The sequence below is a fragment of the Notothenia rossii genome (genome assembly GCF_949606895.1).
Source record: "Notothenia rossii genome assembly, chromosome: 5".
Taxonomy (NCBI): Eukaryota; Metazoa; Chordata; class Actinopteri; order Perciformes; family Nototheniidae; genus Notothenia; species Notothenia rossii.
The window spans coordinates 70,724,408-70,752,005 of record NC_136903.1 but is presented as its reverse complement, the minus strand read 5'-3'; the positions used below and the strand labels follow the sequence as shown (position 1 = coordinate 70,752,005).

Genomic DNA, 27,598 nt, shown 5'->3' with positions numbered 1-27,598 from the left:
TTCTATGCATAACTCCAATATGAGTGCGCTTCGAACAGTGGAGAGCTAGTCTGGCAGCCTTGTTTTGAGCTATTTGTAATTTCTGTATATGTGTTTTTGCTGCTGATGACCATATGACCGGACTCAAGATGTGACAAAACCAGAGACTGAATGATTTGTTTCAAAGTGGTTGGTGTTACATACTTTGTACATTTTCTCGTCACATCTATGCTCCTTCCCATTTTAGTTACAATACTGTCTTAATAGGCATTGACATGAACATATGATATCTGGTGACATGTAAACTGAGGATTTAACATTTATAACAACAAAGGATCATGGCTTTGGTTTGTACTGAAACGTCTCAATCTGGACAAACATGTAATTTATTGTTGAATCGGGTATTCAATAATATGCTATGCTTTTCCAAAGAACAATTCTTCATAACTTTAAAGATAAACAATGAAACAAATTAGAGAACCATGGTTTCATTTTTATTCACAGAAACGTGCATGGGAAAAGATAAAACCACTGAGACAGTTGTGTTTACATATTGTTGTTTTTGCAACAAAAACAAGTAGGCTACTGATATTGAAAAACGGACTTATATATCTGATATCTGATATATCACTTTTCCTCATCCATTATACAGGCACATTTGTATATATATCTTCAATAATTATAATGTGTGGTATCGGGGCTAGCTAAATCAGCTTTGATTGATTGCTTCATAACATATCAAGCTATACATCCTTGTCTTGTGTGTTCCCTTTCAGGCAATTAGCACAATTGATATGCTTAATCGTCCATTTTAGTGCATTACAAAAAATAAATAATGTTCTCCTCGGTTGTACACAACAATTGTTTGTTATACCGGATGAATTAGTAATGCCAGCTACATACCTATGCGGGTGACGTCAAAATCTGCGGAATAACATTACATTCCCATGAAAAGGTGGTGACTGCCGGTAAACCGCCCACAGAGGATGACCCATGAGGAGTTCACAAGCCCATTTTTTAGCTGGTAAATTCAAGACTTAAGTTGTAAGTATAAATTGCAGCCCTTTCAATGTCCAGGCACTTAATGAAAAATAAACCAATATTATGTCCCGACGAAATATTATTTTATAGTGTGGCTATTCATTCATATTAGCAATCAAGGGACAAAACGGCAGAGTGCGTGAACAAAACAATGACAGTAACCTTAAATAACGCCTTAAAGTAATAATTAATTCTACATATTGAGTTGTTTTGAGACCTTTCTTCATGATGTAAATGATCGTAGTTTGGTCACTTGATTTTAATTCCCGTTTGTAAGCTACCTTGTTTATCGAAAAAGCGGGTTACCATGGTAAACACAGTGTGTTGTTGCTTCGCTCGTGTTTTTTTCGATGGCACCTGAAGGCAGCACAGCTATGCTTTACTTCTCTGGTCTGTAGAAGTAGCCTCTCCAACAAAAGTTTAGTTTAGGGAATAACACTTTATTTTATCGTTTCTACTGTAATGCATTGACTCGTTTAGTTTAGAGAGACGTACATTTGAGGGCTCCGTGTTGTTCCCCTCTGTTCCTTACTCAGTGTAAATAGGAGATAAACTTCCAGCTCAAATCTGGGATACTGGGAGCCGATGGAGCGCAGTTTGTATGGATACAGATGAGGCACGATGCTAGGCTAACTAACTAGCTACTAAGGTAAGAGCAAAAAGCGATGAAGTTAGACGTTTTTTTGTACATTCTTTGCATGCATGTACGAAATGCATTATTTATCAAGGCTAACGAACTAATTGTTTCTTTGAAAAGTAACAATTTATGTGAATAAAATGTTTGGGAAATGCTCACAACTAAGCGTCTTTGGAAACTTTTGAGAAACTCTCTGCAGCTGAGGCCCTGCAGCTTTTTGAAGCTGAGTTAGCAGATGGAAAAACAAGATATCTTTATTTATTTATCCTTTCTACATATAGTTTCATATAACGTTACCTGACCTCATTTAAACCCATAAGATGTCCAGACTTAACTCAAGCTTATTTGTACAATTTGACGTTATTGTGTAAATCTACCTCCATTTATACTGTGTTGTGTTCAGATTGTCTTTACATATTTATTATGTCATTCTTATTCTTATTATTCTTATTCTTATTTTCCCAGTAGTTTTAGCTCAAATATGAAAGTAAACCTCTCAAACATTTTTGTAATTTCTAGTTACGCAATTTTGTGAGTTCATTTATATAATTGAATACATTCTTCCTAGTATAAGCCTGTATTTTATGAACAGTCAGTCCCAGGTATTTTATGAATGTGGCCATTTCTGTGTAAAAGAGAACCAACATGACACCATAAACCTGACTTCACTGACCAGCAGAGAAGTTATGCAACATCCTCTTTTAACAGAAACTCACATAATTGTAAAGAATGACAGGAACAATGACAATTATTGCTAGGGTATAAATGGAAATGTAATGATATATGTTTGTTTAAATCTTCTATAAAGCTGTTTTTCATCTTTTGAGCAGTCCCATTTGTTAGTGTTGTGATTTCTGTGCATTGAAACATTTCTGCTGCCTACACATTCCTGAGCATTGGCCCGGCGCGAGAGGACAAAGTGGCTTAACCCCTGGAACCTCAGTGACCTGCCGGTGGGACAGTCATTACAAACTTTAGCTGTGCTGCCAAACTTTGTAAAACAAATAATTATTTTTTTACATCTGAAGCACATTTAGTTTCATAATAAACCGAATAGGTCAGATAAAATATAGAGGAAAGTAGCATCAAAAGTTATCTAGAATATGTTAATTAAATGTAAGACAGCCATAGTAAACATATTGGCTTTTGGGTTATAATATTTCACTTTGTGTGTAACATCACTGTGCTTCAACAAAGAGCTTGAACTGGCTGATATGGAAAATGTAAACAGTATAAATTCACAGTTAAGTACTAACATAATATAATAGCCACTTAATGGGAGCTTTATGTATAAATGTCTGTCTCTGTGTCATAGTTTTTTGATGTGTTTAGGCTTGTTCACTCTCACAGTGTAGGGCTTGGCCAACATTTAGAATAGACCTTGATTTGCATTGTGGTGAACAAACTTCTAATTCAGCTATCCACAAAAGGCACACCCTATCTGCAGGCCTCCTCATTTGAGATATGCGTGGTATTTTTTCACATCTTTATTCCAGTCAATTAGAGCCTTTAGGCAACATAAAACTTGAAGCTGGCTGCAGGCAGGAAGAGGCAGGAGGGAACCCAGCAGCTCTAAGAGTCGCTTTGTTTGCCTTTTTCAAAGTTTAAAGGTTTGTGGTGCATTAGTGTAACTTGATTTTCTGAGCATCATTACAGCAAGATGACCTGTTTGCACCTGGGGAAATAGCGAAACTGCAATTTATTGAGGGGAAAAGGGGAAATCCCTGGCAGCTGATGGCTCCACACACTGGCAACGGTGGTCTAGCCGTACTCTTATAAAAGGACTCAAAAATATTTAAAGAATTTGTTTGGCCAGCTGCTGTGTTGCCTACACAAAGCTCTCTCTCTGTGTCTCTTGGGGACCCCTGGTTTATATAAACTACCCATGACATCCACCAACTGGCTACCTCTTCACAGGACGAGTGTCTGTGATGTACAGCAGTGTGAGGGAAGTTGTTAACTCGTCTTCACATCCAGCATGATGGACTTAACTGCACAGCTGTTGTTAATCCATTATTTAAAGAAGAGAAATTGTGATACAGCTGAATTCCTTACAACTCTTAAGTGTCACTTTTAGGAATGGAAAGATATGATCACTTAGTGTCACAATAATTCTAGTCAAAAAATTGCAATTCAGGATATTATCCCTAAATTTAAACATATTGGAATCCCTTTAGATTACATTTTGTAAAGAAAATAATATTTATAACGACGATACAACACCTATAGTTGCGTTAGTGAACTTCCTTTAAAAAAAAAGTTCCCTGCATAAATAAACAATGATACAACATAGATAAAAAAACGCAACATTGGGCGAGTCGTTTTTTTAATATTTATTTGAAACAAGGCTTTTTTTCACATCTCTACAACAATAGTGGATATTGTTGACTATCCAGATAAAGATAATTCACCATGATATACTTATTGTGAGTGTTTTACATTGGGAGACACAATAACATCCATTTTTCATGCCTTCCTTATTTACAATGCAAATCTGTTGCCAGAAGTGTTGCTATAACCTCTTATCTGTAGTTTCCCATGAACAGAGGAGATTGTTTTTCTTTTCTATGACATCACTTCCTTTATATCTGATTTTAGGTTATCAAACTGCTTGGTATGCTGCCTGTTTACACAAGACGCTGCTGCTTTTCTTTCATTATATTAACCATACAGGCGCTGGTAGTTTGTAGCAATCATACTTTCATGATCGTTGAACCAAGAAATGCACTGGGCAGGACATTAACAGTTGAAGATGAACATTTTCAATGATAATCTATCGGCCAACGTTCGTAACTAAAGGGTGGTGAACCCGATTTTTGCGGTTTGGATTTACACAAATGTGCCACATGATGGGTTTATGTCTACAAAAAAGAACAGACAGACAAGTCACAGCCACACACACAAGTTATGCATGCTAATGTGGAGGTTTTTCAGCATGAGTGGGAATAAAGCTTGCCATTTGCAGCATTCACAATTTAAAATAATAAATAAAAATGAAACTATGGAGGAACCTTGAAAACAAGATTTTGACAAAAAGAAGGTGGGTTTAACCAGGCGCAGTTATTGGTATTAAAGTTATTTACGAGTTAAAGTTGTATTATCAACATACAGAGTCAGAACATTTAAAAAAAATGTGTCGATTATAGTTTTATAGAGAAAACAATGAGTATAGATCAGACTTCAAAATCAGAACTGGTGATCAACTGCATTCAGTTCATCTCTCATTTTCCCTTCTCTTGATGGAGAAACTATACAATCGTTTCACTGTTTTTGTAATTCAATTTCATTTAATATATATAAATCCAACCTGGCCGATCTAGAGTCAAAGCTTTCTAGAACAAATGCGCTATAGGCTAGCTGGTATTTAGTTATAAGCTGCTGGTGCCTACAAAAATGTTGTCAACTTGTCATTGATCTGTGATAGGCCAGTCTAATATTTCACTACATTGTCAAAGCAAACGTGAAGGCATGTGTGAATTCCCCCTGCTTGAGTTCACACTATGAAACCTAAATGTAGAAGTTACCAAACCAAATATCTTCTGCTTTCCCCGGTGCCATGTCATTTGAGAACTGATTCTTCAGTGTCTGGGAATTGCTGGACCTTTTCTCAGCGGGTCTGAGCACCAACATTCCTGGAAAGCCAAAATGAATATTGAGATTCAGATGAATGTCAGCCATGCAGAAAGCGAGCAGGTGTCTCTGTAAATCATGCGGACTATCCCACCACCATGTGTTTCCCTCTTTTTTAAGTGACGGCAAAAATGTCAGGCCACAAAAGGGCTTCTGTATTAGTAGCCCGGAAGTTAGAAGATGAGTGGTGAAGGTTTGAAAGCTATTTGCAAATATAAGCTAGTACATTTGTAAGTTCATAATTTGTTATCCATTTTGAATGACCCCTTTAAACTTCCAGGAGATGGCAGTAGAAATGCACTGACCAGATATTTTTTGTACATGCAGAGCTGAACTGTAACAGTTTATTCTGAAAAAAAGGGACAAGGTCAAGAGTCATCAACAGTTAATTATCAAGTCATAAAGCCACCTTTTGCCGGTGATGAAATCTTGATATCTGGCTGTAGACGCATGCATGTTAAACCTGAACCGAGAGATTTACGGAGGTAAAACAGCTAAACAAGCCCTTTGACAGCATGTGTTTACGAACATCATGAGGATAAACTGACTAAGCCTGCAAACCTATGAATATTTGTATTAATTAATCTGTCAAATACAAAATACTTGGAAGGTGAGGTTTACAACCTTTACAGCTAGTGTTTTTGAAAAATCACAAAAGTTGTTATTTTGTTGAAAATCAACTAATTAATGAATTGACAAATCACTTCAGCTCTTAAACTGATGCTATACTTAAGTGCTTGTTGAGTGTTGTTGGTAGATTTATTTTATCTTGAGCACTTTGATGTCCCGTCTACTTTTGTATTGTAATGGTGCTTTTGTACTGGGACACATGTCAGGTTGCACCACCTTCATTAGACGCTGATAAGAGGGTAAAGCAAAGTGTAATTTATCTTTACCTCTGTCATTGTTCTTGACACAGTTTCAAGCTGAGACGGGAGCACTGACTAAGTTATATGATACTGACTCAAGTGTTCAGCCCTCTGTATGTGGCCACTCCTCTTCAGCAGGCAGCGCTTTCTTAGTGGGCGAGTCTCTCATTCCTGACCGGACTCCACTCAGCTCAGGTTTTCTGCATTTCCATTCAAGTCGGGAATACTGAGGGAAGGTTTTCACTCTTTGGATTTTTACAGTTTTTAAAAAGTTTTTCATAAAGTAAGTGGATTTTTAATATGTTGTCCAATTTCCCTGTACTGAATTCCTCTATTGTCCTCTTGGGGCTGTTATTTGGATTAATGTGACATAGCTGTCCTTCTCCTCCTAACTATTGTGGAGTTGATATTTCTATATGTGACATTGATGCTATCAGTATGTTGTAATTGTTTTTTCTTTAAAAAGTACACTGACACTTGAGTTAAAATAATGAGGAACACTGCCTTCAGCTACAGTTTTGTAGTTCAGTACGAGTTTTAGCACCTTCAAGGTAGGGACAACTCCTTACCTGTTTGTAAGTGTGTGTTTTTCTTTCTGCTAAATCTTTATCAAATAAATGCTACGTTTGTACTTGAGTTTGGCAATAGCAAACAACAGGATATGTCCAGCAAATAATTCAAATTGAAAAATGTAACAGATTGCTCTCTATATCAACATTTCATCATATTGTATATTTGACGGCGAGATACTGCATATCTACAGAGCATCAAAGTGCTTCAGTAGTTTTAGTTCCTTCTTTATGCGATTGTGGAATGAGATTCTGATGGTGTTTGTTTCAGGGAATGTCTTTAGTTGGCACACCTTTAACTAGTGATATGGAATCTGAAAATGTAAAACATTTAAAGACAGATGACTGGACGTCCCCAGATTTTAACTTCTTTTTGTCTTTTATTGGAAACAATGACTTAATTGATCGGTAAATTCAATCTCCTTCATGATTGAAAAACCCTTAAAGGTATCTTGATAATTGAAATCAAGAGAAAATTCAATCGTCAGATTTTGGACTGTAGGTGAGAAAAAAATCTACCATGGGGAAAAGATCAGTGGTTTCATCCCTTGTGGGTTTATTTCTCTAACTATTTGTTTTTTCGGGCTTCAAACTGCTGCAAATAGTTACGTATATATTCATTGTTTGCAATCTTGTTTTTTGTAGAGAACATTTCGGCTAAAATTAGCATGTTTAGATCTATTTTTGAAACAGCGCTGTAGGTCGTGTTGTGATTTAAGTGTCCTGTTTTAAGCTGTTCCGCCTTAATTCAGCAAACACAGCAGCCAATTGTTGGTTCTTTGGAGGAGCGAAGACTAGTCACAATCATGTGAGCTGTTTAGAGGCTGTCTCATGTTTATGTCATGTATAGGATTATAAGGGGATATATATTCTATGGATTGCTGAACGTCACCTTGAGGATGGACATAAAATATATTAGAAATAACTCTTGCATGTTGTCATGACTTCACCATATCTATTCCTTCCACAACTCAATGCCTGCTGGGAAGCTTACCCCCCCCAAGCTGTGACAAACCTCCCCTGTGTGTTGGTATGCACCCACCATATATTTTCTTAGTTAATATTCAAACCCACAAGTTTCATAGGTTTTTCTTTTTGATACCAGCCGAATTTATGGCTCATACGTCCTGAGTCTTATCTAAGGGAGAGAGATAAAGGCGATCATATGACATCACAGACTAACAAACAGGCAGTCGCACGAAACTGCCTAAACCTGGCAACATGCGTGTGTACTCATGCTGTGGGAGACTATGACTACACCTGACTGTAGGGTCAAGAAGGCCAGTCACACCTGAATCACTCAATCAACAGGTCATAGTATTAAGTAATGAGCCTCTGTTAAGGCTGTTTGGCTTAGACATGGGTTTACATTTTGACTCATCTAGTGCTTGTAGCCTAATCGCTTGTAGTCATTTTATTTGATATAATCAGTTGTATTTTCCCCTTATGGTCTCCCAGAGGTTTGCAGGCTTAAACACTGCGCTGATTTTTCTGGCTGAATTGTCACAGTTTGAATGTGTTCTGATTTTGTCTTTTGATTTTTACAAAAGACAATAAAACCAGAAATACAATGTGAAATATTACATGTTGTTTGTTCAGTCAAATTTCAGATTTTCCTAAGAGAATTTACCTTTTATTACACCAAACAGCCGTTCTAATGTTTGAACAATTACACAAATTATCCCTATTTTCTATTAAATCTAAGTTACACCTAAAACCTTGAAAATTGTGATGGATGCTAAAGCTGAAATGTTACTTCCTAGGAAATGGTGAGGGTCGACATTACCCAGTGAAGAATAGCAACAGTAAGTGGATCCACTGACATGGAGGGCAACGGAGAGATCAGTGACACTGACAGCGGCATCATCCTTCACTCAGGTAAAACATCTTGTCTTTTGTTTGTTGTAATCGGGAATCACACATTAACACAAAAGTCTAAATCATAAACATCTTTTCAGTAAATTAACGAATAAATTAACGAATGCAGTTTTTTAGACTATTCAATCGTGAAAGGTATACTGTCAAAATGGTGAAAGACTTGATTGATTTAAATTACAAATTGATTTATAAAGCAAAGAATCAATCTCTTTCAGCCAGAAGACCCTTTGCTCGAGGCAAACAAATGTAGAAACTGAGACACACCTTAGTTCAGCCCTTGGTAATCTTATCGCTGCACCTGCTTTTAAATGACCTAAAGATACATGAAAAATGTCAAATAACTTTCATGCTGATAGCTTTCTGCCAAAGAAACACTTTACTTCAAACTTGTTATGCTCTACTTCCTTGCTGTTAAATTGAGACTCGTTAGTAACATAAATCTTCTCCCGACACACCAGGTCACCTTTTTTATTACTAGGTCATTATTGGATACGTCACTCTTGTGCTTCACCAAATATTAAGCAACATGACTTCCTTTCAGAGAATAACACATAGCAGATTTCAAGGAGTTAACAACTAACGCTGTGGTTTTCTTGGTAGAAGACTCACTTTTGAATTCAATCAAATTTAATAAATATTCTTAAATCAACTCCACACTTTAGCAAACAGCAGATGTATATTTGGGGTGATTCCAGCAAGTTTAAAAACAAGTGCGTCTATGTTGTTCAAGAAAACAAGTTGTCATGTGAAAACTCGAGCAGGCATTAAAATGCATGAGGTACATTGTGAGTTTATATCAGATTAGTTTTTGCACAACAAGAAGGACGCATCGAAAGTGATCCACATTAAACTTCAAATAAAAAAATTGCCCTGTTGCATTGTCTATATATATATATGGATCATTTATTTGAAAGAAAATCGTATTTTTTATTCTATCCATTCTTCTTTATTTTTGAAAAACCTGAAGCCTAGATTGCCCACTGTGCAACTTGAGCTAATGTACCCTGGAGCTGCTAGCCTCTAGCAGAAGTGAAGAGCAGGTTACAGAAGTTTCATTCTTCATACCCAACTGAAGCTGCCTCAAATCAGATTTCACACAACTCCAGCATTTATTTCAAGCAAAAATTACAAAAATTCTCAAGCTCCAGCTTCTCAATCATGAGAAATGTTTGTGTTTTGTTTTATTCTCATTAAATTGAATATCTTTGCTTTTTGGAAAGTTACAGGACAAATCAATTTAAGCTCATGGTATTTTTGTTTTGCAGCAGTCAATAAGGAAGTCACCCAATATACTGTAGTCATCCAAATAGTTCCCTCAGTCCTATAAGGTAACAATAACAAAGAATTAACAGCAAACTTTGACAGTCTTGTTTTTGCTACGCCCAGCAGTGTCTACCGATTAGTAATGGCCTTTCTGACATTCCTTGCTGCTTAATTGAGCCACGTGATGTCTACCCTATACAATGAAAAAGGGTCAACCTACGAAGAATGGGGGGATTGTCACTCTAGGAAGAGAAATTCTTTTCCCTATTGTAGTGCTGTCACTTCTTTCCTGTCGCAGCTCTGATGTTTGTCAGTACCTGCAGGGATCCTGTTAATAATCTCTGTAGGTATGCAGCACTCAATGCCTTTGGCCTGAAGCCACTCCCACAGCCCTGAAACTAATCTTAATGTCATTAGTCACCGAGGCTACAGACAACACCAGTCGAACACTCAGACGTTGTTTATAGTTACAAAGCTCCAACCAGCCATTCTACATGCCAATAAACAAAACAACGATAATAACAAAAATTACGTTCTGTTGAATGGTGTCGTGTGTGGCATCCAGATTTAATTTGAAGCTGTAAAATAACATTGATGGTAGCATACTACAAGCAGGCCAGAATACTTACAAGGCAACAGAAAAACAAGTCAAGTATATAGATGCATTCAAATAGAACAGGCAACAGTATATGAACATGAAGACATGGAATATTGGAAATTAAATCAACATTTGATGACTTCATCTTTTAACTTTTAAGGAATTGTATTGCTATACATGACAAATAAAATGGAACAGACGACTGATACATTAACAAATGCTGTTTTAGCTGAGATATCACTCAGCTCGTGATTTTTAAATAGATTTATTATGTTCCTTTTCCGCTGCACATTTCTTCCTTTAATTTCATTGTGGCTAAAAAAACTAATTTGTTCTCACACATTTTGTGTTTTGGCTTTGCTTTGTATTGCATAACAAATGTGTCATGGCTTTTTAATCCGTTTCTACATTCAATAGCCACTTTTCTCTATCGGGTTGTTGGTTATGACACGCCTCTCTTTGCTTCCAAACAAACTTTGCGGAGATCGTTGTAACGTTGAATCACATCAGATTTATTCTTTGATCAAGGTGGCATACAAACATGAAGAAAAACGTCCTCTGAGTTGTGCTCCATTGTCATGCCATATATAGGCATATAGGCACGCACGTCATACCTGACTTAAATTAACATCTTTTAAAGCGTAGTGTGACTCACAAAAATAAATAGTTAAAAGTTTATTCTAAATCCTTATATTATTAAGCCAAACATTCAAACCATAATGATGAAAGGAAAATGGCTCTAACAAAATGTGTAAGTCTCATTATCTGAGATGTATAAAAGCGCTTCCTTCATTTCACAGGCTCTGACAGCCCAATGACACACATGAAGGATGTGACCACACATACACGGGCCATGAAGCTCAAACACCAGTCTCTCCAAGAACGACTGGAGATCTGCCTACTGGAGCTGAAGAAAGTCTGCATCCGAGAAGCTGTAAGTACAAGTTATCTGCAAATGAACTGGGGGTGGGGGAGAGATTTTTTATACAGTTTATACTGTATATCTGAATAAGTCAGTGGGATTGGAAAAAACTGGTCAAATCTTTTATTCTATTGGAGAAAACAGATTGCTATAATATTGTGATTATATTTTACTATGGGGCCTCTGGTGATTCCTACCCCTAACATCAGAAGGTTTAAACTGTTTCAAAACTAATGAGGCTGCAGATAGAACTATGTTAAAAACATGTCGCAGAATAAATGTCTCGTATAACCCTGAACTTCTAAGCTCATTCAATTTGGTTTAAAAAAAATTCTAGTACAACTAGTCTAATTCAAACTCAAGACAATTGTTACCTAATGAGACAAGCGGTCCTTTTTAATGAAGGATTTAGTAGGTGGGGTAGTTTTAGTACAGGATGTTAGATGACACATTTTATTGCAGGTGAACAAAGTAACCTGCAAGAGAGGACATTTCTGAGATGTGTTCAGCCATGTCAACACTAATGTGGATCTATTAGAAACACTGTTTGGGTCAGAAAGTTGTGTGTCCACACTTCTGATGCTATAAGGTCTTGTTCTTTTCAAGCCAAAATGTTAGTGGTTTAAAAACACTGACTTTGATGTCCGACAATTTGATACATCTTTTAAATGTGTCTGCCTCAGCTTCCCAATGTCACAGTCATGGACTACTGAGAGGGAACACAAGGTCTTTTTATCCGTCCTCCTTTATGAAATTATTATTCTGGCTCTTACCACTGAGCAGAATGCAAACATCATCCTTTTCCTTTCGGACAATGCCATGCGGCTGCAGTGAGATCTTTTTTAAATGTATCACTCCTTTGAAGAGGTATTCTGGTGGTTAAGTTGGCCAAAACTATTTCAATGTTCTCATGACAGCTTGGATTTAAATCCAGCATGAAATATTGCTCCCGTCACCTCTCCATTTTCAATATTTCTGCTTCTCTTTCTCTTTCTGCATTGGAAAATATCCAAATAAGAATATCAATTGCCACATCCAGTCGTTTCGAAACTGGACACATATTCCTTTGAAAGTTTCTCTGCCATATGTCAGTGCCGTGTGGTAAAATCCCAGAACAGATCATTCTTTCCTGTTGACACTTGGGCTGGGCACTCCTGTCGGGACATGCTCAGGTGAACTAATGGGAGCCATGATGCCTCTCCCTTCTTTTAGTGACAAAAGAACAGGCTTACGTGTTTGTCTGTCTGCAAAGGTGGCTGGTTAGGAGTGACTCAAAGCAACCATTTCTGTGACTCTTCGTTAATGAAATCAGTAATGGTGCGATGTCGTGCTCTGTGGTTGGTTGGGCACAGACACTCGATACAGTGAGAAAGTGAGACCTGAAGAATGTCTTGTGAAAGTAAATCTCTGCAAATGCAGAGATGAATTGTGCAACAGATTCCTTGAAACTATATGTGCCTCAACATGTAAAGAGAACTGAATGTGATACATCGTTTCAAAAGTGCCAAAGTTATGGTTCAATGGACTCTCAAGAGATGGTTTATCTTTATTTAAACAACTCAAATGAAAGGATAAAAAGCATTGATTAGCATCATTAAAAACACTTATTGATAATTATACTTTACTTGGACAACTCAACTGAAAGGATTTAATAGCATTTTTAAAAAGATGTCTTTATTTTGATAAACCAAGCCGGAGGATCTGTCATCATTCAAGTTTTCGTTTTATTCAAATGCATCTTTTTGGACATTTGTATTTGTAATATTTTTTGTGTGGTTTAGGAGTTGACAGGCCGGCTGTCAGATGATTACCCTCTGCTGCCAGGAGAGAAGCCTCCGCAGATCCGCAGACGTATTGGAGCTGCGTTCAAATTTGATGAACAAAGCTTCCCTCGAGGAGCAGAGGTAAAATCAGCATTTATAAAACGCAATACTAAATAATGTCATTTCAAAGAATACGTAAACATCAAGGACATGCAATGTTCAATTGTTCAATTCACACTTGTTGTCTCCCTCTCGTCATTCCCTCATTTCAAAGGATTCAGAACTGAGTTTTGTTGATGCTGAGTTGGCGCTTCAGATGAAGATATACGAGGCAGCGCGCAAGCTCTGCGAGGAGGTTCACCCGAGTAAGGCTGTTAAGAAGAGCCGCTTACAGCAGTGCAAGAGAGAAGAGAAAAAACTCAAACGCTTGCAAGAGACGGCCTTTCAGCTTCGTCTGGAGCACGGCCGTTCATCACCACTCCCTGCTTTTAATATTGCACAACACGGTGAGAACACAGACTAGAAGATAGTTTTCTGGAAAAATCTATTTCACTACACCTAAGCAGGGAGCTATTTGAATATGAATGATTTAAAGAGCTCTGGATTTTCATAGATTTGTAGAAATGTAATATTTTCACATGTGAATCAATGCATTTATTTCTGTTTTTCAGATCTGGGTACATCTGATGACAGCTCTCTGTCTGATTCTGTGGTGCAAGATGAAGGTAAGATTTACCTTTAGTGCTGCAACTAACAATTATTTTAACTTTTGATGAATCTTTTAGATTAATCAGTTGTTTCCCTATTTTAGAATGTTCGAATATAGTAAAAAAAGAAGTCCATCCCGGTTTTTTAAAGTCCAATAGAATGCTTTTTAATTTCTTGTTTTGTCCGTCCAAACCCCAGTCATGTTCAGTTTAGTATGAAATAAAACAGGGTAGCCGGAAATCTCTATATTTAGAAGTCTGAAAACAGCATTTTAAGATCTGTCAATGAGAATTAGAGCAAAACAAACTTTGTTGTGGTTTAAAAGCTGGTAGTCCCTACTTATCCATTACCTATAAAACATACAATTGTGAGCAGAGTCCACTAAATATTTTCTCAAATACTGCGGTCCTCATGGTGCATCTTAATCAAATATGTTTTTCAAAGCATACATAAAGAATCTATGGAGGAAATAAATTTGTATTAACACTTAATAGTTTTCTGCAGCTATAATACACTACATATTTTTCTTTGTTTCTTCCTAGAAGTGACAAGTCAGTCATCACAGCTGTCTTCAGGACTCCCTGACCCAGGAGAGACAAACCCGCCCCGGCTTCCCTCTGTGTCCTCACAATCCTTCTCAAAAGGCTCCTACATGTCTCCATCTGCGGCTCCACAAAACCTGCCGCAGACTCCAAGCCAGTCTCCCCATCCCAGCCTCACGTCTACGCCCAGTTTCAGCTCAAGCCCTGCAAGTGACCTTCCTCCCATCCAACACTCCCCGTGGACAGAGTCTAGTCTGGACCAACCTTACCAGAAGAACAGGAAGTCGCGCTCCTCCAACAAGTCGAGGTAACACCAACCATCCATCATGACTCCATTCTTGTTTATCAACTTTTTAGATTTGGGGAAAGCAAAGTGTGGTTTGTTTACTTGGTAAACTGTGTGAAATGCAGATTTTGTGGTTACTATTTGCATTAGCAAGCTTGTGAGTGAGGCGACTTTGGTTGGATTCTTTGGAAACTCTAGGGAAAAACCGAAGTTGATGAAGATGAAAATGAAAAAGAAACAAATCATTGTGCATCAACTGAAGAAGTCTGTTTTACCTCAAATAGGGATGGGCTGATATAGGATTATATTGCTAATCCAGTAAACAAAAAACATTCACAATAAATTCCTTGTGTTGAATTTCCATTATAGATATATTTGTGAATATGGGGCATAAAAAAGCTCCCTAGCTCGTAAAGTTGAAAAATACAGTTTGTTTATTTATTAATACAGTGGAATCTTAAAATGTATGATTGTGAACCTGATTTAAACGCGACAGATTATTCACTCAAAAAGATGTGTACTACATTTGAAGCAATGAAAATATCTGTTTCTTTAGAAAAAGGTTGATGATTATCTGGATTAAAGATAAAAACTTGAAGTGCAATTACAATGGCCCGAATAATCAGGATGTAAGTGTTTGATTTCGCTCCACGCCTAACCTCAAGGCTATGAGGGAACCCTGATTGGTGACTCCCTTGTTGCTAGTGTTCGTTCATGAGGGCAATATCCAGCAGCAAGAATACACTTGTCTTTTCTTTTCAACAATACTGGGCAAAAGCTCATTTAGAAATTGAATATCTTGTGCAAACTCATTTGTTCTTTTATAGCAGAGTAAATGACAGTGGTTCATATAAGAGCAACACTGCCATCTGCTTTTGCTCTGGTGCAAAAGCAGCCAAAGGGAGAAACTCATTTCTGTACATCCGGTTTCAAAATGACACATTGACAAAGAAGAGGAACCCTGGCTTTATTGCCCACTAGTAAATTCCTGTATTAAAAACTCCATATTATGATAATTGTATTCGTCTTTGTCAGGGTAATAGATAACTGTAGTCCTTCTACGGCTGAGGCAGAACAGCTGTAATACTACGAGACTCCACTTCATCCATTAGCTTTCTTTTCTTTATCTTTGGGATTTCTAATGTTGATGTCATTATGAAAAATATTTTTTGATAAACAAAGAAACTTAATATAATGTGTTTCTTGTGTGTTCAACAGTCCATTCAAAACGGAGTTGTTACCCCCGCTGGAGGCTGTTTTTGCTTCCCACCTGAAGCTGGGCCACAGCAAGTCCAACAGCCTGCCCTCCACACCAGAGATGAGAGTCCACAGACAGCTCTCCCTCAGGTAGCCCCCCCCCCCGTCATTCACCTCCACAGTACTGTATGTCTGCAGCACTATATTCAGTGCTGGCTGTAAACTAAAAACTAAAACGGTAAAATTACTATAACTATAATAATTGTATTGACTCGGATAGAAGAAGTACTCTTCTTAATAAGTGTAAAAAAGTATCTGGTAAAAAAACTGCTCACGTATTGAGTAACTTAATTACATGCAATTTATTACATCAATTATACGATCAGGCTTGTTCCAACAGGTAATAACAAAGCTTGGACACTGTTTTTGGGTGTGTTTTTGTGTGGGCTGCTTTTGTCTCTTGCTGTTGGACAATCCCTGTTGTGCGTGTGAGTTTAGCTGGATGGTAAAAGTAGCAAGAAGTGTGTAGCCCAATGTTATAACGTAGAAGTAGAAACATGTTGTTACTAATTTAATTAAGTAAGGATACAAATTATTCTGCAAAAAACAACTACCTCTTATAAGTACAATATAAAAAAAATGACTCGACTTATTTAATGCCCACTATCCACCACTGCCTAAGCTAAAGCTGTGATTTACTGCAAATGCTATTATTTACCTTGTTTTGCACATTACATTTATTATTATTTTAAATAGTGAGATGTTCATTTTTGAAGAAAAAAAACGTTTTCCTGGGTAGCCATATTAATGCACTTGCTCCTTTCACAGAATACCCAACCCTGAGTCTCCATTTGAAAGGGAGCGAGGTCGCACCAGAAGTGCAAGGAGGCGACTGACAGAATTTGCAATAACTTTACCGGATGCTCCTCTTCCTGCTGTGAACTACGCAAACTATGTCAACTCTGAGGATAGCAACTCTGAACACTCGTTTTCATCTTACAACAGCTCACCGTGTCAGGAGCTGCCCTGTGATTCACCCAAACAGTATCAGTCTGCATTCGTGCACTCTGGCCCCGGGGGCAGCTGTGGCCCTCAAGGCTTCCAGAGCACTGGCTTTTACCATAACCCCCGGCAACAGTCCAGCCCCGGGTTTCCTAAAGCCTATTACACTGAAGAAACAGCCTACCGACCTGAACTGGACTTGGCACGGGGCTATTACACCCAGCAGGCTCCCTGTCCTCCCAACAGATATGAGTATTACTATAAAGACCCTGCTGTGCTCCACAAGAGAGCACAGAGGCCTCTACCTCCTGATATCAGACTCTCCCCCTCCCCGGCTCAGTGGGAGCATCCGCAGTACCGCTCCAATGGCCTTCCAAAACAAGTAGTGAACGAGCAGCTGACCTCGTGGCACCGCCGCAGTCAGCTGAAGTCCCCCAGGTCCTGCTCTCTGGACAGACAGGGGGCCGTCAGAGTTAAAAACATTTCTGCTCGGGAGACCGCCTTTCACCAAAACCAGAAGTACCATGAGCAGGTAAGCAGACAAAAATATTTTGACACACATCTTACAATCTGTCAACATAGAAACATACAGACTGAAACAAGTAGTATTAACCAAATAATGAATCATTTAATAAGTTCTTCATGACAGGAAATAGTTTTTATTCACCTAATCACTACAATAAGAAATGTTGGCTTAAGAGGCATTTTGGTAAATGTGCCTGTTTGATCAGAAACCTGTGGGTGAACTCATGTTATAAAATAACATTGTTTCAATAATTTACTTATATTGTTTCTATTTTTGTTGTTGCTAACTCAGGTTATCCAGAGAAGGGCTCTTCAGAGAGAGGAGACTCGCTGGGTGGTAGATGACGGTTCTCACTTTATGAGTCAAGTTTAAACCAAGGACACCTTGGAACGCAAATTGAGAGGCCACTGCATTTATTACCAAATAACCAAAGTGGAGTCTTAAGAAAATCAAGTCAAATTTACTTTTTAAGCCCCCCAAAAAAAGTGTTTTTTTTCATGATTCTTGTTTATCTTTCTGCCTGCATTAAGGCATAATAACGAATGCATCTTACACTACAATCTGATTCAAAAATGATATGGCTACTAAAGTGACTGTAAATATAACCCCGGTTGCTTGTTTTTGTCCACTCTATATGAATTCAATGCTTGTTAAATGTTACTGAGAGCTGTTTGAACCTGCCACAGTTCAAAACTCATATTTAAGTTTATCAAACAAAACCACAGAGTTCTGCTTCTTTAAATACAGGGTTATTTTGATATGCGAATTGACTATCTATGATATAACGAAACGGAAATCGTCAGCCAATAGTTTGGAAGCTCTAACAGGGAAATGCCCAACACAGTTTAACATTGTTGTCAGATTGTGAAAAATGTATGTTTTTAAAAAGTAACATTTGACATTTAACTAGTTACATTAAGGTCCCTGTTGAAGGTAATCTCACAAGAACTAACATCAATTAATCATGTTTTACATGTCTATAACTGCTTAGTTATACAACAGAGTGCTGCATTAGATGTTGCAATCTGTAGCGAAATTATGCAACTTCAATTGAGGAAGTGTTCAAGACAGAGAAGTTTAATTGTTGCTGTGTGGTAGATGGGGTGCTCAATTCCTAGCTGTTGGAATGAAATCAATGAATTGTAAAATAATGTAAATCAGTAACATGTCCTTTTTTAGCTACATTTTGTGTTTAATGTTCCATGATTTTTTTTTCATCATGTTAATGAACTTGAGCTGCTTTAATGTAAGATCCCAGTTGTTTCTTCATAATCATGTACTTTTAGAGGACAATGCGTCTTGTTTTTCTACTTATTGTGTCTGTGGATCTGCCAGTTAGCTTGAATTACTTATAGACTTAATAAAGTAGTTGAAACTAAATATTAATTTACTCACATGGGCTGAAAGGCAGCAAATTTAACAAGTCTTGATGTTTGGCAGCTATTCAATTGTTCAAATCAAATTGAAATATCCCAAACTTTAACAGATATTTGTCAGTGTCTGTATTAGATCTGCTCTCAAACCACTGACAATGTGTGATTCACAATCATGTCTCACGATCAAACACGCTTTCAACGGTTCAAATGAAAGCAAATTCAACTACAGCTTCACACTCACCGGTCCCTCACAGTGATCTATGTATGTGTTTATTTATTGTGATATGCACCATTTGACTTATGGAAAGTCAGACTTGAAATAGAAAAAGACATGGACCTGAGTTTGCAAAATACAGCAGCAGAAAAGACTGTTTTGAGATGTATATAGAAAAAAACAGAACACAATCATGTAACCTTGTGTGCCTCTTGTTTACTGTATTTTTATTTTATTTATCAGTTAAAGTAGTTTATGTGAACCTAATAATAATGTGTTATGTTGCTGATGATAAATCTGTGAAGTGTTTACCCTGTGGAAGAAAAATAAAAAATAATGTTTGCATAGTGTTGAGAATAATTTCCTGTTTTATCTTGCTTTTTCCAAAGTAGAAATGTTGACATGTCATATTAGAAAAGCACAGGTGTAAATAAGAAAGATTTGTGAATACTAAATTATATTTTGTGCTAATATTCTTACTAATAAAAACCTTTTTCTTATATTATGAGTATTTTCTTAAGGAAGAGGACTTATGTAACCAGAGCCAGAATCCTTGTTGGTTGCAAGGGGCTCAAATACTTATTTCCAACAATTAAATGCAAATCAATTTATATCTCTTATATGATGTACATTTCTGGATAATCTTTTTGATATTCTGTCTCTCATTAGTAAAATAAACCTACCATTAAAAATTATAGACTGTTAATTTATTTGTAAGTCGGTAAACTTACAAAATCTACAAGGGTTCAAATACTTATTTCCTTCACTGTGTATAGGGAGTATTGTTCATTCTCAGCTCCAATGTTGGCATATCCATCTGGTCCAAATGTGTGCAAACCTGAGAGTGGTAAGTATTTATTCAAGCTTAAATAGCAATTATTTAAATGATGTATTAGTCTGTCCAATTTTTCTCTGTTAAGTATTGCCTATGAAAATAGAGAAATAGTTAAACTAATCTTCATCCCACTTTCTCAATGTCCAAGTGTATGTCTTTAAAAAAAGTGTCAGTCAAAGCATACACTTTAATAATACAGAAAAGCTGCATTTTGCATTTTGTTATACCTAATTGTTTAAGCAGTTAGATATTTCCATCTCAAACTAAACTTGCCTTGCGTTTGGTGAAAATAAAAGAAATATCTAAACAATATCTGTCGTTTTCTCATATTCATAAGAATGATGTATTGCTTGCAAACAGGAGCCTGCATTGGTGCCCTGGGAAGAGCACACAACGGCAGTAGAATGAGACCAATAACATGTAACTTACATGTCTTTATTGATTCCTTAATCATCCACAGAGCCCAGAAGGTGTTATGCAGAGAAACATATATAATTTGTAAGCACGATTTAAAAATACATGCTCTCATAATTATTATTATTATGTATTCACCAGTGAATGTTGGCATAGTTTATCACTTCTTTTTTTAAATACTTTATACTTATACTATATATATATATATAATTAAAAGTGCATGAATATAAAAAATGGAAGAACACAGGCTACATCCCCTTCTCTGCTGATTATAATATCCTTCTAAATGCATTTTATATAATAAAGATATATTTTTAACATCATTTCCTTGTTTACATTTTTTTAAATGCATCAACTGAAGTGACTGATTTGCAAAGTATGAAAATATATTAGTTTTTCTGGTTTTTCTACTTCTTCTTCGGGGCTTTTATTTTGGAAAAAAAACGGAGAGGGCTGCGGTTGGTTTTACGGAAGAGCTCTCAACTTCCGGAAAGGATTGTGTTTTCGCATATCGATAAATAATTCACCTTCCTGGTTTGAACATTACCTTGTCAGGTAACTTGTGTACATTGAATTCAATTGCAATAACGGATGTTAGTACAGTAGTCTATCTAGATCAGGGTATATGTTGTGTCGTCGTGAGGACTTTTACCTCGCCGCTGGTTCACGTTTATTCTCAAACCAGTGTCGCCTGCTCGACTGGTTAGCATCCGCTCGGCGCTAGCTTAAAGGTAACGTTAGCAACACTATATAAGCGACCCATGATCTGATACCTTATTCGCGTATCAGGTGGTTTATTAAAATGTCGTTCTGCTCCATGCCTTAAAGTGTTCACAACCGTATACTTATAATGGATCCACGTATGTTGGTCGGTGTTTTGCGGTTGTTTACATTTTGTACTCCATTTTCCGTCTGACGCCGCTAATCGCCAGGCTATGCTAAACGCTTTGTTTCTATTGACAACCGTGTATCAAATGTCAGTGTTCTGTATTATATATATGCAGTATTGTCACTACTACGTCTGTCGAGCGAAATGTGTTCTTGTTGACATTGATCTGAATAAGTTCATCCGGTCCTTTGTTCTGCCGTTGTCTGATCGATGTAACACGGATTTCACATGCGACCCAGATTAAATATCAGCCATTTTATTTCAGGATTTAGATACATGTTTATGTAAGTTAGGGATCTGCAGTATGCTATAATGCAAAAATAACCTTACTGCTTTATAATTCTTTGTCATTTACATAAAACAACATCGTGAGTACGTAACACCGTGTCAGTGTTGTATGTTGGGCTATGCAGACTGTATGTGCTGTACTGAATACATCAATATATGCTCACAGACCCCTCACTGTATACAGACTCATTTAGTAATGCTCCAATAAGTGATTTCCGGACCGACCCGTTTATTTAGGCCGAGGCCATGATATAAGATTAATCTTGCAATTACAGATAAGATAAGGACAAACATTTGGATTGCTCTGCTATATTGCCTTCCAAAGAAGGGATTGTAAACTCGCACGACCCAAACCCCTAAACTTTTTTTTCTTGAAAACATAGGCTAATACAGGTCAGACCGTATATTCTTACTGAAAAGCATGTATAGGCTATAGGTTGGCCTACAACAATACTATTGTTTCCCCTTACTTACAACTGATAGTGAAATCCCTTCTCTGCAGCTTAGTACAATTTCAAAAAGGTTGACATGGATGGATATTTCTTAATTATGGTCCAATTATGTATAGGCCACATTTATAACATGCATATCTACGTATTATCTATACAATACTTGTTAAATTGTGCTGTTTAAATGCACTTAAGGACACATTCTGTATATACAAAACATATAGTTAGTTGTATAGCTGTTTCTGTGAACATTCAGAGCACAACACACTGTATACAATTCCTTGTATTTGCATATACTTACTTGGCCATTAATTCTAATTGTGCCTGTGTGTAATTGTGATTTTGTTGGCTTATTTTTTATGTAGTTTTGTTTATTTTGTATGTTTAGCTCCATGTTTTTATTTGAATAGTTTTGACTCACATCTCTTCTTGTATATGTCAACAGTAGCCAGTAAAGCTGATTTTGGTTGTTGTTGCTCAGGAGGAAACTGAAGTGTACCTTCTGAAGCAGAATACAGAGGCTGTGAGTGGGTCATCAGGCAGTCTCCCTATGTCAGGCCGAAACGGGTCTGCAAGTGATGCAGACTGTCGGATCTCTGAGGACTGCCATGTCCCAGATGTGGAGCTGATGGAGCTCGGGCCACTGTTGGAGGAGGGAGGGGGGCGGCCTGCAGCATCGAATGGCGTCCACTCAGAGGTAAGGCTGTTCCACAAAGTTCCCCAGAGAATAGTTGTTATGACTCAATTGCTTCAGTATTCTCCTTTTATTTCATTAAAGGGAGCCACAATGCTTGCTGACGAGGAAGAGGAGGATGATGAGGTCGAAGAAGTCCTGACCTTACCACTTCAGGCCCACCATGCCATGGAGAAGATGGAGGAGTTTGTACATAAGGTATGATGTATTCTTTGTTTAATAAACAATACTCAATGGGTACCGATTCAGGTTACGGCACCAATCCATCAAGATCTCATCAAACCACACTGCCAGTCGAAAGTTTATACTAATGTTTGACACTTTGACTTTGTTCTGACCTAATAGGCAAACCCTTCCAGTCAGATGTTTTATTTTTTGAATAAATTGCACAAATCAAATCAAGCACCTTTGATTTTAAAGCTTGGAAATAAACCAACAACAAGTGTTACTGTTATAAATATATAAGTTACCTCTAGGTTCAACAATAGATTCAGCTCAATCGGAAAAACATGATTGTTCAATATTGTTTGGTAAACGTTCCTATGTGGCATAATAAGGCTAATTAAATATCTCATGACATTACGCAATATGTCTCCCCACATTAATATTGCAACAGCAACTTAAAAGGAGCTGAAACTCAACCCGCAGTTCATCTCAGAGCTGTATACCAGGTGTTGAACAATCTTCGTGAATACCTGAGGCCCCCTGAAACTTTCATAAAACCAGGACTTAAGACATTAATGTTAACTGCAGCTTTCCAAAAACTACATCATTTTTTGTAATATGTTGCTCCTCCTCCTACTTTCTTAATTCTTACTGCTCCTTTCTTTACTTTGGTCATGTTTTATTGTTGTTTAAATGTTTTATTAAATTCTTATTTCTAATATATTGAAAAATATAATTATTAGTTTGTCCCTCTAAAGCACTTGTAGAAATATGACTAGTTCCGCAGAGGTTCATGGGCACACGGTTGCCGATCTGGGTGAACAGCAACAACCAGGGATTAAGGTATAACTGCTGTGTAGTGAGTCATTAGTGTGTGTGTGTGGGGGGGGTTATTATTCAACGTCAGACACATGTTGTGTGTTGTATAAGACGCATACAAATCTCCGTTGGAGGCCAGTGTCGGCTTCCAACAAACAACATATTTGTCCATGAAATACCGTCAGTGGAGTACTTTGTGACCTCAGAGCGTGAACGCTGTGATCAGCTGTTTTAGTGCAGTTCTCCAGTGAAGGGGGGGAGTCTCCCTCCGCAGCCGGTTGGCGTAGTTTTGGCACAATTCCGTTGTACAGACCAACGTTAACAGCAGCCCTGTCTGTGCACACGGAGACCGACTCTGTCGTCCGGTGATCTAACCGCCTTCTGGAAAAGCTTCACAAGTACGTCGGTACGCAAATGCGCTTTGTGACAAAAAGTGACGGTACTCATTTCAGATTACGTACCAGTTATGTGCACCCCTGTACTACAGCAAAAGTATTCTCCGTCGGGACTTCCTGCAACAACACCACGCCGTTATCTTGATTCTGATTGGCCAGAAGACATTATCAAATATATTCTATTGAGAAGACGATCACTACGTCACAAAAGTTTTCAAAACCGTTTCTGGTCTTCGGTATTTTAACGCAATTAACTCAAAAAATGAATTACCACCGTTAACGCGATAATTTTGACAGCATAAATATATATATAAATAAACTACGTTTAAAGTATTGATCTGTTCCAAATTGTAGTCACTGCAGTATCCCCAATTGTGAGAGCCTCATAGTGAATGAATATGTCTCCGAGTGACACCTTTTCTAACTCTACAGGTTTGGGAGGGGCGCTGGAGGGTCATCCCTTTCCATGTGCTGCCAGAGTGGCTAAAGGACAACGATTACCTCCTGCATGGACATCGTCCCCCGATGCCCTCCTTCCGGGCGTGTTTTGGAAGCATCTTTAGAATTCACACTGAGACAGGAAACATCTGGACTCACCTGTTAGGTACGTTTAAAACACGCTGATAACATTACTAAAAGTGTGGTTTCTTCTCTTGGCAACTCTATGTAAAATTGGCCTCTTTTTTCCCTCAGGGCTGATCTTATTCATTTGTCTGGGCACGTTAACCATGCTGCGGCCCAACGTGTATTTTATGGCCCCTCTGCAAGAGAAAGTGGTGTTGGGGATGTTCTTCCTGGGAGCTGTGCTCTGCCTCAGCTTCTCCTGGCTTTTTCATACCGTTTACTGCCACTCTGAGAAAGTGTCCCGCACCTTCTCCAAGTAAGACCTCGCACCTCCTTACACGGCTTCTCACATTCTCACCTTGCATGTCTTAAGGGAATCATTTGTAACTGTCAAAGTGTTTTACTGTTTTAGACACACTGCTCTTGGTGTAAACAGGTTTCAAATGTCAGACATCCGTATGTTTCTTCATACTAGACCTACAGGACTTGCCAACAAGGGGGCACACCCAACACAATTATTTGAGTTTAAATTGTCCATAATTTTGTCAAAATCAATACGAAGGACAAAGGACACTAATGTACCTTAATCAACATGATAGAACTGTAAATGTACCCGAGTTAGCTTAAGGCTAGTTTTCCATTAGCCGTCCTTTTAGTCGGATTTGGCATCCTAGAGTAATAAGGATAATACAATATGTTTAATCGTTAAAAAACATACTTTTTTTGTAGGCGTTTATTTCAATACATCGTTCTCAACGAACACTGAGTACTACAACTTAGATATGTACCTTTTTACAATAAAGACCATATTGATGTCCCTCCCTTAAAAACAAAAACTCCACAGCAGAGTTTTAAAGAAATAAACATGTGTTTAGAAACATGAGAATCATCAGCTGTTGTCTCTTTGTCTCCCCTCTCTTCAGGCTTGACTACTCGGGCATCGCCCTGCTGATCATGGGCTCCTTCGTGCCCTGGCTGTATTACTCCTTCTATTGTTCCCCTCAGCCTCGACTTATCTACCTCACCATTGTTTGTGTCCTCGGCATCGCCGCCATCATAGTGGCCCAGTGGGAACGCTTCTCTACACCTCGCCACAGACCTACAAGAGCAGGTAACAACCACTTAAAGATATTGTACATTTGTATTAATGAGCTTTTTCTCTGCAATGTTTTTGTGGAGTTTTTATTGTAGGTAACTGGATTTCATGCTTCTATTAGGTGTGTTCATGGGTCTTGGATTAAGCGGCATTGTCCCCACCATGCACTTCACCATCGAGGAGGGCTTTGTGAAGGCCACCACAGTGGGCCAGATGGGCTGGTTCTACCTGATGGGCGCCATGTACATCACTGGGGCCGGCCTGTATGCAGCCAGGATCCCTGAACGCTACTTCCCTGGGAAGTGTGACATCTGGGTTAGTATTTGATGGTATTACATTATATTACAGAACTTTAAAAGTTGCACAAATATTTTTGTTTCCTGCCAACTAACTAAAATGATATTATACTTCATTCACCTTAACGTGGTGGAAATCTGCAATGTTTACACTTCCCTTTGCTTAAAATAAAGAATTTGACAATACCACAGTGTAAAATACATTCTAGTTTCCTGCAATTAAGATTCTACTTAAATAAATGTACTCAAGTATTGCTTGCAAAGTGTACGTTAAATGTGAAATCTAAAACTTCATCATTTTAAAAGTACATAATGACCTCACAAAAACTGCCAGTACATCCCTGAGTAAATCTTATCCGCTACATAAATGAAAACATCTATGAAGGTCCGTGGGGCCTTTAATTTATAAGAAAGCATCATTTTTCATTAGTTAATCATATAGTTTGCATGTAAAGAGTGTAAAGAAGTATAAAGTACAATAATTGGACATCCTAAAGTACAAGTACCCTAACATTAGTAGAGTACTTACACCTTGTTAGTTTGCACTGCTAGACATTTCTGCCCACAGACAAAGTGGCTGTTTCAGTCCCAACTGTGGTCAAAAGAGGTATTTTTCTTTTTCTTTGATCAAACAAGGGTGTTTGATTATAAATGAAACTGTTAAAAACATTTCTTCCTCTCCTTCTAGTTCCACTCTCATCAGATCTTTCACGTTCTGGTTGTGGCCGCGGCCTTTGTCCATTTCTACGGGGTTTCCAACCTGCAGGAGTTTCGCTACGGCCTCGAGGGAGGATGCACAGATGACACTCTACTCTGAGAGGCCTGACTGTGACTTCCTCATACTTTTCTTTATAGTCCCACACACACACACTCACACACACACACATGCACACAGACACAAAAACACACACAATCACTTAAAATGCTGCTGGAATTCAATATAGTCTCACTTGTTGCTCCTTCTGTACTTCTGATTTGCTAACATCTTGTTTGGGTTTTGGTGGTCTTCTTTCTGTTTGGCTCTTTTTTGCTCCAATAAAGTAGCATTACCTAGCCATTGAACTACGGAGGGAATCTTCAACAGGCACTACTTCTTCAATAATTATGAAACTTGAAGTCTACATTTTCAAGTAAGGTCAAAATGGGATTTTAACCAAAATCATATATATATATATATATATATTCCTGTAACTGATGGTCATTTCTTAGAAGCTCACTAGTACCCCAGCCTTTTCATAATCCGTTACGATTGCACAGAGGGCACAGAGAGTAAGATTTGTGCTGTAGCAGAGGGCACATACTGTAAACCATTCCTATCCTCCCTCCCAGTTTCCATGCAGGTCAGAGGATGAATGTACTGTCCACCAGGAGTGAGGTGTGGAGCAGTCCAGGCCCATTTATGTGCTTGAGGGTCTGCACTAGGAGGATAAAAGTATACACATAGTGTGTGTATGGATGCCACCAGGTGTTTTCTTACTGTGCTGACACTGATTGTGCGGCGGTGTGTCAAAACTCGGAGGAGTGCTACAAACCCACCCATGCCCACTCTGCAATAAAAAAAACGGTACTCTTAAGGCCAAGTCAATCTTACATTTTATAAATAAATAAAAACCGACATTATTTTGAAAGGAACATAGAAGCAAAATCCTAAAAACATGATGTATAGATGTGTCTAACACTAGGTTTGATGCTCA

At 37.9% G+C, this 27,598-nt stretch overlaps 2 protein-coding genes across 4 annotated transcripts; both read left to right on the top strand.

The window, feature by feature from the left end:
- The first annotated feature begins 1,388 nt into the window (after positions 1-1,388).
- inavab (innate immunity activator b) lies at positions 1,389-19,360 on the top strand. 2 transcript variants are annotated; one of them, XM_079680661.1, is made up of 10 exons: positions 1,389-1,669; positions 8,489-8,603; positions 11,265-11,398; positions 13,168-13,290; positions 13,424-13,655; positions 13,821-13,874; positions 14,400-14,706; positions 15,904-16,032; positions 16,711-17,416; positions 17,702-19,360. In XM_079680661.1, exons 2-10 carry the CDS (start codon positions 8,549-8,551, stop codon positions 17,780-17,782), a joined length of 1,821 nt encoding a protein of 606 aa, XP_079536787.1. In that variant the 5' UTR covers positions 1,389-1,669; positions 8,489-8,548; the 3' UTR covers positions 17,783-19,360. The 2 variants fall into 2 exon arrangements, with proteins under 2 accessions (XP_079536787.1, XP_079536786.1); XM_079680660.1 differs by lacking the exon at positions 1,389-1,669 and adding an exon at positions 6,323-6,439.
- A 1,327-nt stretch (positions 19,361-20,687) lies between these two features.
- On the top strand, positions 20,688-26,966 carry adipor1a (adiponectin receptor 1a). Of its 2 annotated transcripts, XM_079683389.1 has the most exons (8): positions 20,688-20,804; positions 22,357-22,572; positions 22,654-22,767; positions 24,381-24,552; positions 24,642-24,828; positions 25,436-25,623; positions 25,730-25,923; positions 26,593-26,966. In XM_079683389.1, the coding sequence occupies exons 2-8, from the start codon at positions 22,426-22,428 to the stop codon at positions 26,719-26,721; spliced, it is 1,131 nt and encodes a 376-aa protein (XP_079539515.1). In that variant the 5' UTR covers positions 20,688-20,804; positions 22,357-22,425; the 3' UTR covers positions 26,722-26,966. The 2 variants fall into 2 exon arrangements, with proteins under 2 accessions (XP_079539515.1, XP_079539514.1); XM_079683388.1 differs by having other exon boundaries at positions 22,357-22,767.
- Positions 26,967-27,598: the final 632 nt, after the last annotated feature.

Excerpts from the sequence above, each read along its gene's own strand:
- inavab (XM_079680661.1), top strand. The coding sequence starts at position 8,549 with ATGGAGGGCAACGGAGAGATCAGTGACACTGACAGCGGCATCATCCTT. Across the intron at positions 11,399-13,167 it reads AAGTCTGCATCCGAGAAGCT|GAGTTGACAGGCCGGCTGTC; the intron begins GTAAGTACAAGT and ends TGTGTGGTTTAG. Across the intron at positions 16,033-16,710 it reads CACAGACAGCTCTCCCTCAG|AATACCCAACCCTGAGTCTC; the intron begins GTAGCCCCCCCC and ends CTCCTTTCACAG.
- adipor1a (XM_079683388.1), top strand. The coding sequence starts at position 22,426 with ATGTCAGGCCGAAACGGGTCTGCAAGTGATGCAGACTGTCGGATCTCT. Across the intron at positions 24,553-24,641 it reads CATCTGGACTCACCTGTTAG|GGCTGATCTTATTCATTTGT; the intron begins GTACGTTTAAAA and ends TTTTTCCCTCAG. Across the intron at positions 25,624-25,729 it reads CCACAGACCTACAAGAGCAG|GTGTGTTCATGGGTCTTGGA; the intron begins GTAACAACCACT and ends TGCTTCTATTAG.